General features: G+C 46.9%; 2 protein-coding genes across 2 annotated transcripts in view; both read right to left on the reverse strand.

Annotated features, from left to right (window-relative positions):
* Positions 1 to 427, reverse strand: part of LOC119107953 (UDP-N-acetylglucosamine transporter) — a 12,260-nt gene extending 11,833 nt beyond the window's left edge. Inside the window, exon 1 of the mRNA XM_037231544.1 lies at positions 379 to 427. Within this exon, the coding sequence (XP_037087439.1) occupies positions 379 to 427 (49 nt within the window). The remainder of the gene's footprint in view (positions 1 to 378) is intronic.
* Positions 428 to 736: 309 nt separating this feature from the next.
* On the reverse strand, positions 737 to 12,600 carry LOC119107954 (UDP-N-acetylglucosamine transporter-like). Its single transcript, XM_037231545.1, has 4 exons — positions 12,571 to 12,600; positions 9,178 to 9,371; positions 7,989 to 8,143; positions 737 to 886 (listed from the first exon to the last, which is right to left on the reverse strand). Exons 2-4 carry the CDS (start codon positions 9,362 to 9,364, stop codon positions 737 to 739), a joined length of 492 nt encoding a protein of 163 aa, XP_037087440.1. The 5' UTR covers positions 9,365 to 9,371; positions 12,571 to 12,600.
* Positions 12,601 to 13,926: the final 1,326 nt, after the last annotated feature.

A 13,926-nucleotide genomic window follows, 5' to 3' on the forward strand; every position in this document is an offset into this window, starting at 1 on the left:
TCAGACGCGCATTGGATGATACAGATCGGCCACCAGACCGGTTGGAAAGAATAGCCAGGCTAAAGTATGTATATCATACCGTATCTACTTACAAACAGGCGCTTTCTATGACTACGAATGGCTGAACCGTGCAGCAGGCTAGGATGCAATTCAGTGGGTCATTAGCATGACCCCGAACGGCTGACAATCCGTAACGCCGGCAAGGATGATAGAGGAGCGAGTGCGTGGTAAAACCCGAAATGACAACGTGAGCTTTACATAATTTTAAAACGCACCTTGTCTTGACTAAAAGCCGCCTACATGAGACATCTGCATGAGAGCCCCTGGCACAACTACACGAGAGCTCCTGCCACGTCTACATGATATCTTTTGGCGCACCTGCACGAGAGCTGGCGCATCTGCATGAGAGCTCCTGGCACATCCGCATGAAAGCTCCTGGCACATCTGCACGAGAGCTCCTCGCTTGTCGGCATGAGAGGTCCTGGCACATCTGCACGGGAACTCCTGGCTCATCCGCACGAGAACTGCTGGCACATCTGCACGAGAGCTCCTCGCATCTGCATGCGAGCTCCTGGCACATGTGCACCACAGCTCATCGTTCATCCGCAAGAGAACTCCTCGCACATATGCACGAGAGCTCCTCGCACACTGCATGTGAGCGCCTGGCACACCTGCATGCGAACCCCTGGCACATGTGCACGAGGGCTCCTGGCTCATCCGCACGAGAGCTCCCGGCTCATCTGCATGGGAGCACCTGGCTCACCTGCACAAGACAAACACCGACCACCAGCGTCAGCAACGCCAGCCACTGCAGCGGTCGCACGCGCCGCTTCAGCATCACCGACGACATCAGGGCTGTCACCAGGATCTTGAGCTGGTACGACACCTGGCAGGCGGCCAGTCAGCGACATCAGTCCCCACAAGGAAACATCAGTCGAACGGTTGGGAACATCTGTCCAACCGCCCAGCCATCGGCTCGCGCCGATGGACGCTGCAGGCATTCGACCTCTTGTTCACCAATAGGATACCATGCATAACTTAGGTTACGCATGGAGAAGGGGGCGGGAGGGGAGTGAGGCTCTGAAGTTACACGCTACGTAAATGTAACAGGGGGGAGTTTTGAAGTTTTGATGAGACCATTACGTTTTGATGCGTTTGGTAATCATGCTAAGAAGGTAAATAACGTTACCCGCCTCTCATGACAAGCAACACGTAGCTTTTTGTTTATCACCCGTAGCTCAACTAGGGGTGGACAGACGTCATCCTCTTGAGACGTTATCCTTAACACAGCGCGACTCGGGAAGGGAAGCCGCCTAGTGACCAGTGCGTAGCCAGGGTGAAGACGTTGAAAATATGTCAAAAATGGGGAACGTAATTTATGACCTACCCCGTACAGCGGGCTTGTGCTTTGGCTAGATATGCATGCAGTAAACGGGTCATACAGAGTCAACGGCTGGGACCCACGGGCTTACACAATGCATAGCAACATATGTCAATGCCATCCGGGTGTCGTCATCGTTCATGACATCGTACTTGAAAGATACCCTAAACGTAGTCAAATCTAAACTAACTGGTTCCAATATCAAGAGATAAGTTTTAGGCATAAGCAGATACATTGTTGAAAGGATGTGAATTAAAACATTCAGAGCTCATAACGTCCAATGGCCAGAACGTCCAGAATCGCAGCATCCAGAGTTCACAACATCCAGAATTGTTCAATGTCCCTGGACACAGGACAAACAGAACATTCAAGCGCACAGCCTTAAAAGTTCATAACTAGCGCTCAAAATATCCAGTGCGTGAGATCCAGGGGTGGGATACTGTACCACTTCCTCGCAATCCTTAACATATTGATTTGGATGTTGCCCTTTAGATCGCTATCGTTACCAAATTCGCTCGTCTATGTCGACGAGTAACGGCGTAGGGTACAGTGCAGCCCAGTTTAAACCACTGAGCATGGACATGGACAGCGTTTTGTTTATGCACGCAAACTTTGCAGCGTCAGCACGTCTTGGCAGCAGGCGTATTAAAGAATTCAAAACTTACTCTCTGGCTCGTGGCATGGAAGATAGGTGGCTACTTGGCAGAAGCTGCACGGTGGTCGTGGATATATATATATATATATATATATATATATATATATATATATATATATGCGTGTATCCTTACATTTGCTTATCACTGGGCATGCGGCTAATGCATGCATCAGATTTCGCACCAAGCAGTGGTCCAGAACCACTTAAGACAAAGGGCTTTTGTGTCTTAAGGCGATCGGATTTGTTGTAGGAAATTAGCTTCCGTGCGTGTCCTCGTTCACTTACGACAGCCTCATGGCAGGGCAATACAATACATTTTCAAAAATAATCATATCTCGAAAATACTCACATACCCAATACTTACATGCATATATATATATATATATATATATATAATATATATATATATTATATATATATATATGCATGTACTCGCGATTGACGACAAGTTTTTAGATGCACGTTTCGCTGAAGATGACTGCATATGGTGTAATTTTCTATTTCTTGTGAAGATTTTCTAGCCTCCAGAACATCTGGCGAGTTATGATGGGGGATATAACGGGAGAGCTTTGGCACCCACAGAACGGAGCGCAAAAGTGTGGATTCATGTTATGGTACGCTCAGAAAATATGTGGCTGACAGTAATATCCATTCTGTATGTGTGTGTGCTGTGTATGCGTAAATCCCTATGCTCGCTGCATTTTTTAACTCTAGTCTGATTTACCGTTTTGCATGCCTCGGACTGAAAGGCGGACAAGGGGTTAATGCGACCCTTCCCCTGGCGTTGCCAAACTAATAAATAAGTAGCTTAGCCGAGAACACAATCATTTATTCTGAACACGATCTCACAATTGGTACTAGCTTTCACGTTGTTGGCAGGCCAGAAGTAGAATTTTCCTGAAAACCGCAGTTTTTAACTTTACGAGACCATGCCTTTTGGCGACATGAACTTAAATTGGCGTGTGTCTAGTTCGATCCTGAGCACATTCTGTAGTACAATTCTGCTGCCCCGTCGCCCAGCCATCCGTAGATCGCCATGGAGTGTTTATCACAGACTGCCGCTGCTCCGAAACCCGAATCTAGGAACACGTTTTCATGCCAAAACACGTGCCATAATCGCCACCTATCATGGCGATGTTAAACGTCATGCTATTGGTACGCCGGGTATTGGCGACAACTCTTGTGAAACGAAAATCACCGTTTTGCTATAAATATTAACTGAAGCCATGCGGGCAATACAGGCAAAACACTGTTTGCTTCCTTCCATATTTGCTTGCTCCTGGCTCGACCTCACGCTGAGCCCGTCTTAAGACCAACCCCCTCTCAACAAGTTGTGATCTGTCCGTGGGCTGGTGCCGAGAGGATCCGATGCTCGACAAACTTTCCTCGTTCGAGCAAATACAGCTTTTTCATTGACGCGCCAGACCATTCGCACGCGCTTGGCGACAGGCAGGTTGGCGGGAATGAAAATAGGCCGAACGATTAGCCCATCGACCCTATTATCCCGTGATCGACCAAGGCTAACGATCCCTGTTACCGCGTCAGACAAGCTGCAGTGCACGCATGAGACCGCGGGAAATATGAGAAAGAAAGGGGTATGCAATGTGGAAATGATCATGATAGTTTCAAATATGCTCAGCTCCTTTCATCGCTCGTTAGTTCTTTCGGTACTGTATGCAGGAGCACACAGAAAGCTTACGGCAAGCCCAGTGTGTGTGTGCTGCATGTTAAAAATGCTCTTGAAACGGGAGACGCAATAGTGCAGGTGTTAGGCGACTAGCAGCCGTCCGCACATAGCAACACCGCGACAAACGTTAGCGTGTTATGCTATGGTAGGTATTTAGCGGATACGTCGCCAGCAGGTAGCAGAGTGGCGGCAGGTCCCGCCACTTCAAGCGGCGGCAGGTTTTCTCTGATGCATGTCCTGGTTCAGATAACAGCATACTGTGCGTTTGTGTTTCTTCTCGCGTTTTTCCAGCCTACGTATATCTCGCGAGTTATGAACGGAGTTACATGATGGGAGATATGTGTAACCCAGCAATTTGCGTGCGAATGTGTGAGCTCATATAATGCAATGCCCAGAAATGTGGTTGATGGTGTATGTGTAAGTGTATTGTCGTACGCATATGTAAGCACCTACTCTCGCTGTGTTTTGCGTTATGCTATTGCTGCATTGGATATCGGCATGGTGTCGTGGAAAGATAATCCTTATTTTGCTGATAATTGCAACAGTGTGAGACAATGTTTGGCTCCTTCCACATCTACTGGCCTTTTGCTTGACCTCACACTGACCCCGCCTCCAAAAACCAAGTCCCACGCGACAAGTCGTGACCTGTCTGTGGTCCGGCGGTGGACGATTACGGCGCTTGAGAAACTCAAAGCAAGAACGTTCCCGACCCGACCAGTTAGAACATTTTCATCCATGCTCCAGACACCACCCACTTCACGGCGGGCTGGTTGGCGCGGACGAAAACGGCGCGAAGGGTCAGGAGATCCGCCAAGGCAACCGATGGCCGTAACTGCGTAAGTACGGCTGCCACGAACCTGACTTTGCATGATACCGAAGGAAGTATACCCACGACACAGGTATATATAATATGGATGTGATAACAATAACTTTTTAGGATGGACGGTTTTCTTCAACGTTTTACCAGGCCTTTGGTAACGGAGGTAGGTACACCGTGCGCTCAGGGAAAGAGCGGCAGAGAGTACTTTTTTGCGGTGCTTATTGTAAATGCCCTTGAAACGGGGAGGACGCGATAGAGAAGGCAATAGGTGTCTAGCAGCGGACCGTATGTAGCAACACGGCGTGCGTATCCGTTCGCGTGCGTACATGACCTATTGGTGGGTATCTGTTGACTTGAAGGAAACATGCGCTTCGAGCCTGGGTGGGGTAAGTTTAGAGGCAGCATGGCCAAGTACACACATGTCTCGTGCGAAGGAGGTGCCAGCTACATGACATGCACAAATAGCACTTTTCGGAACACTGAATGGGACTTTTGCGGTCATAAACACAACACGGTATATACTCAGACCCACGCGAAAAAGCGACATAACTGGGGCCTACGCATGGAGCCGAATGATTAATCGAGAAATAATGAGCTACGCATTGAGGCGGTGAGGCGTGTCTTATCAAACCGACCTCAACCAATGACGGAACCAGAGTGGTGGGGTGGCGGGGGGGGGGGGGGGTAGGGGGGTGCGGGAATGGGTCGTTTGCTCCCCGTCCCCTGGGGCGAGGGGATAACACAATATCATGGTGATGGGGAACCGAATCCTCATTTCGGATTCACGTAACCTTTATTTTCAAGACACCAACATTTTAGGGACACCGCAAGCTGACCACCTAAGTTCATTTTCGTGAGGTACTAAAACCCGGGACACAATAACCGGCCCCAAAACCTTCGTTCTCCAACGGCACCAAATTTCAGGGACACCAGTAATGTTGCGCCTCCCACCCTGCAAAAAAATCCTGGATTGGCCCCTAACTCTCATCTCAGGGCACCACGACCGTTCTTTTAAAGAGACCCTTTGTCGAAGAGGGCGACTCAACTTCCCAAGGCTTTGGTTTTAAAAAGAGATCAAAATCCATGGCCACCATAATAGGTGTGCCTTTTCCGTGGCGAAATCCTGAATCAACCTGTTCCACAAGCGAGTACCAGCAAACTTCATCACCGGACATCATGGCTTTTATTTTCCAGAGGTTTCACAATAACTATATTTGCAACTTGTATGCAGGAATCTGTCTTACTTTGCGGCGCACTAGAAAACCAGGAGTGCAACGTGCGCAAATACATGGAGCTTGTTAATTTTCTCACGATCATGGTGGGTCATGTCATTTTGGGGTTAAGTATTTCAGAGAAAAAATGGCAAAATGCACTGAAATTAACTGCAAAAAACACCATCAAAATGAAGCGCAAATTTGATTCCTAGATCATATACGGCTAGCCGACTAGTTGATGCCATCACCTGATAGCTGATCAGCTGATAGCTGATGACTAATGCAGAGTTTTTGCTATGGATATTGCAAAGGAGTAAGCATATCATAACATTCAAATGTATTAAACGTAACGTTCAAGTATAAAAACTGTTAAAAATTCAATAACTGTTCGGCAAATACACATACATGCTCCTCGGCGTAATGGGCGTCCGGCGCAAATTCATTCAGCAGTCGGTAAGACGTCAAGCCCGATCAAAATTAACAATATTTAGTACCTCCTACCGATGTAGGTCCTCCTGTAATATAGGAAAATCCAAGACCAATAGGGATGGAACCTGAGCGATCGACGCTGCAGCGGCAGGCCAACAAAGACGCTTCCGTCAACAGTGAAGGGTACTCATAGCAAGTGAGAACGTAACACCAAGACGGTGGAGCCCCTGAATGATCGGGAGTTCCCCCCGCAGGCTAACATAAAAGGTCCGGCCAGAGCACAGGATCCTCTGAGAAAAGGGAGAATAACCAGGACCAGTGTGCACGAATGAGTGCCCCTGCGTGATCAAGGGTGCCCGGGCAGGTTAACAGAGAGGGCTATGACAAGAAAAGGATCTTCAGCAAATGAACTGAAAGGGAAAGAGCCATTGATCGATGCAGAGGGCCCCTGAGCATCGAATGCTTCGGTGCGTTACCTTACGTGGGCTCCAGCAACAGCGCAGGGTCCTCCTAATAAGCGGAAAGAACCCAACGCCAATATGAAGGGCCCCTGAGCAACCGAGTGTGTATATGGGGCCAGGTAGCAGCGGTGGGGCGGGAGAGCCTGCCTCGCGGGTGCAGCGGCCCCGGCCGAGCCCGCGCCGGCTGCCACGTCTCCGGCCGGCGCGCCCGCGCTCAGCCTGACGGCGAGCCCCGAGGCGCGACTGCGCCCGGGCCGGACATGGTCACCAGGCGTCCAGGTGATTCATGGAAATAACGCTCCACTGTACCTATCACGTGATCATCGGTGGAATGCCAAGTTGACTATGACATCCGTTTACAAAAGACGGAAATCGCAGCAGGAGTCGAAAGAAATGTGCTACTGTACTGCCATCTAGCGGCATGAATATAAACTAACCTAGATGTGAAAGCTGGATGCTAGAAACGCTGGATGTTACGACTTTAGATGTTGCGCACTTGGACGCTATAAACGCCGCTAATGGGCACAGGACTGGACACGTGCTGAATGCTATGAACGCTGGATGTTGCGATCTTGGATGATATGAGCACTGGACGCTACAATCTTGAACGTTTTGATGGCTCCCCGGTTACGGCTACGACACCACCTTGTACTACAATACGGCCATGAGTTCAACACAGCACATCAAGGTCAAAGGTTCCTAATGTGGTCTCCCATCCACGTTTATGAACACATGCTGCAGTGACTTCATACCAGGACAAAAACCCGTGTGTCGCGCGCTGAAGTGGTATCCCCGTGGCCAGATTCCAACGTCAGTTATACCACTTCTCCGGACGTGTTCAACCACAATTTCATTACAACATTGCTGTTGCGGCCTTCAAATTTACATTTAGCGGCTGGTAATCCTAAAGTTCCGCTTGTATGAAGTCATGAGAGATGCAGTCCCAGAAGCCCTGGTTTGACCTTCAAGAGATGTTCAGATCAGTTCAAGAGCTTGCTTGACCCGACGATGATGATGATGATGATTCGAGCTTAAGGGTGCGTCGGATGCCCTGGTCATATGGCGTAGAGCTTGTTTGACCATTTCGCGAATACGCATACAAGAAAGTAAGTGTTCATGACTCTACTAACGACTCTATTTCCTCGGGGGGGGGGGGGGGCGGGCAAACTATTCCTGCAGGGCATGATACAGCCTGACTCATACATCATGGCGTTCACGAGTAAACTGGATGAAGGTGTACGAGTAAACTGGATGCAGGTTAAGCTCCAGACAATCGATAGAAAGCAAAATGATGCACTCAATTCACACGTCAATACGATCTGTACACCCAACTCCCCTTACCTGGAATGTCGGAGCGTCCAGGTAGGTGAGCGCCACAAACACCAGGTTGTTCTGGATGGTGTACAGGAAGCTGGGCACGGCCAGAGGCAGGGTGTGCCACGGCTGGCCCAGCACCTCTCGCCGGAGCACGGCAGCTGTCTGAGACGCAGAGCTCCCTGCGCGCACAGACAAGCTCAGCTGCGCGTCCGACACGCGCACTCGAGCTCACAGCCGGCTTCGGTGACCGGCGACTGCCAGTGGCGGTGCCGTGTCACGCCTGGCCGGACGGTTGCATTCAGCGCTGTCCCGGGCTTGGTCGCGTGACGGAATATGGCGTCCGGCTGCTGGCGCGATCTTTATTCACATTCGGAGGAACGCGGTCACGCATATTCCGAGGAGTGTTCACGAGGTGCTGAGATTCTTGTTTTTAGCAGTCTAATGTGTGGTACACGATGGCAACGTAACAGCTACAAGATTTAATATTCGTGCCACTGGCAGGAGTATATGTGGAGACACTTCACGTGAGTTTTTTTTTTTAAATACCGACACACTTCAACCGGCTAGACCAAGGCTATCCAACATGAGGTTAACATAAGCTACATAAACTTCCGGGATCTCCGGGGGTCAAAATGACCACCTCCCCCCCCGCACCCTCTCCGCACCCGAGCGAGGGGCACACAGCCGGCAACCCGGGCGCGTGTTAAGCTTTCCATTATATTTTATAGTTCACCGAAGATATAACTTTCAAAACTCACCTGAAGGGGCATATCCGCCAAATTACAGTCCATATAGCGACCTTTTTATGACCTATAGTATCGCTTCAAGTTTGAGACTGCAGTCAACAGCGTACTGTTTAAAAGTCCGATTAGATATGACCAATCATTTTGTGAGCAGCACTGAATTCATTTGCCATAGTGTTCTGCATTCAGCGGGTCAAAATGAATGAATTTGCAGGCCGGGCAAGGTAATGCAAGGCCGGGGAAGTTAATTTGCGCGTCAACGGCCATGCCCCGTCATCCATTTTGACACTCTAGCGTAATACATCTAGATACATGTTTGCAGGTCAACCATTGCAGACCCAAAGAAAATTGGTAGAAAACTTGGTAGCTTTTAAGTAATTAAGAACAATAACTTCACCAAATGATTCCACAGATTAATGTATGAGAAACAAGTCAAAGCAATCGCAGCGCTGCTGCATGGTTTCTCTTACCATTTTCCAGCCAGAGAATCTGCAACACCACACAGAACTTGATGGTCTCAGTGAGTAGTACTGCTGTGCTTGCGAAGTATGGCGCACCTGAGGAATTGACACGCGAGTAGCGCATGGCCAACACCAGAGCAGTGGTCTGCACGGTGATCACCATTAGCGCCAACCACTTCAGAGATAGGGCTCCCATGTCTGACCTGTGACGGAAAATGTAACGTTAGCAACACAAACATGCGTTTCAAACAAACAGTTTCCAACAATGTCAGCGCCCAGAAAACCAGACGGCTTTCCTGCCTGTGTACAAAAGCTGACTCCGCAAAAAAAAATAAGTAACCATGCATGCATCAAGCAAACCAATGCATTCTCATCAGTTATTACACAGCTAGGAATGTCCCAAGTCAATAGAGGTGTAAAAGAAAAGCGGATTCTGGGCGACGTGATATGATAACGAATAGGATGAGGATCTGAAAATATATTGTTTTAATTCAGTTCCTGAGAATTAAGAATGAGCTTTAGGCAGATTTTATAACGAAAACATTATTTATTTTGACAAACAAAATGTATTTCCTAGAAGTTTCCTAGTATTACATGCTCAACAGCAACATCTGTTACAGTGAATAGAAAAAATGGAGGCCAAAGGTACCTTTCTAGCTTAGAGTCGCAATGATCCTTTAGACTATTCAGATTGTGACATAACAACTGTGTTATGTTGTCAGCACTGTGTGCAACTGTGTGCATATGTCAGCACACATGATCTATTAGATATATCTTGACAAGCAAAATTTACACCTTGCACTATGCTTTTTTCTGTCGTCACGGTCACGGTCGTCATGACAACCATGGTGTGCAACTCTACTGATGCGAATAAAAACCTTGATTGGCCCAACGGGCAAGGGCCTGTTACCGAGAAGCGCAATGGTTGAAGTTTGATCCATATAGTTCCATTCCCAAAGCCAAAGTGCGACTCAAAAAGGGCCATTGTCTCACGTTAGGAGAGAAATAAAAGCCATACGTCCCACTGCATTACTCACAGGATAATGGATTCATGCCCGCATATCTCTTTGTTCACAATGTGTTAAAGGATTTTGTAGCATTTATCACATAAACATTTCAAGACATTAACATGTTGCAAACATTACAAAAAACATGGTTGAAAAAACGAGCCAAGTGGCATGTATCAAATTCCTAGCAGTGAAAGGGGAATAAATGACATTTCTCCCTCAGGGAGCTTTGTGCTGGGAGGTGTAACGACCTTCGTGAGCAGACTTCAAATACAAAATCTGAGCTTTTCATACAGATTTCGAGAAAACTGGCATCACTGATGAAATAGTAAGCATCTGATGTAATGTGTGAAAAAAACAAAAAATGTGGGACCTTTAAGAAAGGCACACTTTTATCCATGTGATACAATCAACAACTAAAATTGACACACCAAACTGAAAGCTATTTAGGCTCCTCCCCCCACAGCCATGTATTGCATAAGCATAAAATTCCAGTCATAAACTCTGAAAAACATCATATCAGACATAAATGTAACTCTAAATTCCATTTATGTATATTCAGCACTCAAAATGTATCTGATGCCTGCCTAAATCCCAGCTTAGCCTTACAAATAGAAAAGAAGAGATCATTTGGGAAGTACATGTCTGAAAAGACCTGAAGAATCCCTATCAGTGCTGTTCTTGGAGTTTCCCTGCTGATAGTTCAAGTGTCTTCAACATCATGATACCCAGAACTTAGGTTGTAGCTATCTGGGCCTGGTGTGATAGTTTCTATGCATCCAGTGCATGTCCAAAAAGTTTTTAATGCATTGGTACTAGGAGGTGTAATAACCTTAGTGAGCAGATTATTCCATTCATTTGCCCCACATGCACAGAATGTTTTGTTACCATGTAGGTTATTTGCAATACACTTCTTATGCTTCGGGGGTGTCTGCGAGTGCTGTGCTATCCTGTGTCATGCTGGAACAATTTCTCAGACTGGATTCTTGGCTTGCCTGTGGTTACCAGGTACACCATGAACATGTCTCCTCAAAATTGATAGTATAAGCTGGGTAGCCTGAGCACCCTGACCCTTCATCATATTTTACATGTGGCAAACTGCAGACCAGCTTTGTTTCCCTCCTCAGTACTGTTTCTACTGCATCCTGCCTTCAACAATGCATTCTTACCTACTACAACTGCTATATTCAAGGTGGGGCCTGACCACGAACTCAAACAGCACAGACACAGTCTTGATATCTAGTGCAGCAAAATGCCACTAAATTATCACTAATACCAGTGAGCTAGTATTGCTTTTGAACTAGGATGGGAATGAAAAATTCCACCACGAAGACAGAACAGAAAATAAAAATTCAAGCTACAAAAGCTGGGGTCAGTGAGAGATGCTCTGGCAAACAGACATACATTGCTAGTTGGCATGGACATAATATCACAAGCATGACACAAATGCTGTTGTTTTTTTACATCTTAGGTCATTACACTGAAACAGAATACATCAAAGAACACCATTTTCATAACAGTAAGACAAGCACCAAAAACTATGTACCACCCATGTTTTGATTGCTGACCTTTGCCATTACTTTCCTGGGACCTTTTAATGCAAAACAGAGCAAAGGAGTTCAGTGACAAAAACAACAAAAATTCAACAAGCATAAGGCTCTCAAACAAAAGAAGTCTTGGACTCATGCACATCAATGCATCAACACATCACTAGATCAAACAACTGATGTACTTTGGTTTTTAAGAGGGGGGCAGGAAATACAAATATTTTGCCACTGTTGTTTGCAAAATACCTATGCTTAATTCCATGAAAGCAACCCAGCTAAGCCTGACCTCCATTTAAGTTTCATTAATCATCTTTAATGACTTCATGTTTGAGATTTTGGCTGCACTTTAAAAATGGTCAGGTCCAGCTATCTCCTGAACATCCATCCATATCATATGGCAATTACTATGCAGCTGAGTTTCCCTACATTAAAACATATAGTCAATATCCACAGTAGTCATTTGGCAGTCACCAATCCTGTCAACTATGGAAAGCATCTTTTTGGACCAGACATAACCAGACCAGGCACTGCAACAAATTTGTGAAAGATTAACAAAATTATGGGACAAACCAAGCAAATGACATGTCTTGTGAGCTCACAATTTGTCTCGTATACAAATTTTAACGGATAAAACATAAAATTGCCCAATCTGGTTAAAAATCGTGTTACGAAAGCAGGCATGGTTAACAGTCCCGTGTCCCAGAGTAGAAATTGTTGGTCGCTTAAAGGTATACTTCTTCCTGCTCCCTCAAACCCGAAGTCACAGTCTTTCGCATGGTTTTCTGACAGACAGGATCATCAACCCCCCCCCCCCCAACAGAATATAAATATCAATTATACCAACCTACAAGGCTAAGGAGTGAAGTAAGTAAAGACAGCTCTGCACGACGAAACAGTTTGAAAGCGAAAATTGCGGTAGCCAACACTTGTGTATTAGCTGCGCCAAGTCTGTCCCAAAGATACGTACACGAAATAATTGTGTATATTTGTTTCCAAGTCGCTAGAGACTTTTCCGACGAAATGTCTCAGGATAACCCTGGAAGTTCCAGTTGAATGGGATTTCCCAGCAATGCTGCCAACTCAAACGAATAATGCTACTAAATCCGAGGGTATGCCGGATATAGAAATGGCGCATTGCACGCTTTTCAACCTCTGAAAAAGCAAAAATGCCGCGAAGGGGGCAGTGTTGGAAATAAAAACAAATGATGCAACGGTGTTTTTCAGTTCGGAACGATGTCGAACATGATTGCGTTCCTCAGCGCAGAGGGCAGGAAGAGTGGGGTAAGAGAGAGTTGTTTTATTTCCGTGCAGTCAAACCCTGTGTGGCAAATATTCAAACTACAGAAGGTTTACGGGATCACCCTCAGCCCTCAAGCACTCTCGTCAATTGTTCCCGGTAGGCACTAGCAGGGCGAATCCAGGGGGGGGGGAGGTCCGGATCATGACTCCCCTTGGGCCCCTAGGGCCCCCACAGCCGGCTGAACAAATGCAGTTTTTCTACTCAGAACACAGCCAAATTGGACGTCTGGATTTCCAGGCGACCAATAACAACCGTAAGCGAAAGTGAATGACCCACGGGCATAGGTGTAGGGGCGTTTCAAGAAGTGTGGGGAGGTGGCAAACTCAGGGCGAACTTCAGGAACTTTGCGGGAAAACAAGCCCGGTGACCGAGGGGATAGAGATGGAGGTTGTCATCGCTCTTCATTCGAATGTCATGGCTACTATGCTAGATATGCATCTAGAGCTGTTTTTCACTGGTTCACAATCTTGCCTACTCGACTCATCAATGTCATTCGGCAAATAAAGCTATCTAGCTTCCCAAAATTATTCCTCCACTTCAACATTGTCCTTCCGGGGGAGCCGAGATTCCACGAGCAGGTGGGCCGTTGAGGAGATATCAGTTCCCACAGGGTACATGCCAAAATACGATCTGAACTTAGGCTGGTTATAATTTTGCAAGGGAATCGATGACTTACAGTGCGACAGATTTTTCATGCACCTTTATTTTGCTGGCTGCTTTTCAAGAGTCAGAATCTTGAAACTGCCAAGAACAAAATAACAAACTCCATAAAACTGGAGATTCTCCTTTAGATACCAAGCCACAGAATGAAGGTCCTTTTGTCATCTATTCTTTATTTGGGCCCTCCTCCCGCACGCCGTCAGTGACTACTGTCTTGACCCGGCTGCCTCCCGCATAACTGACT

Source organism: Pollicipes pollicipes, unplaced genomic scaffold (assembly GCF_011947565.3).
Source record: "Pollicipes pollicipes isolate AB1234 unplaced genomic scaffold, Ppol_2.1 Scaffold_6686;HRSCAF=7923_pilon_pilon_pilon, whole genome shotgun sequence".
NCBI lineage: Eukaryota > Metazoa > Arthropoda > Thecostraca > Pollicipedomorpha > Pollicipedidae > Pollicipes > Pollicipes pollicipes.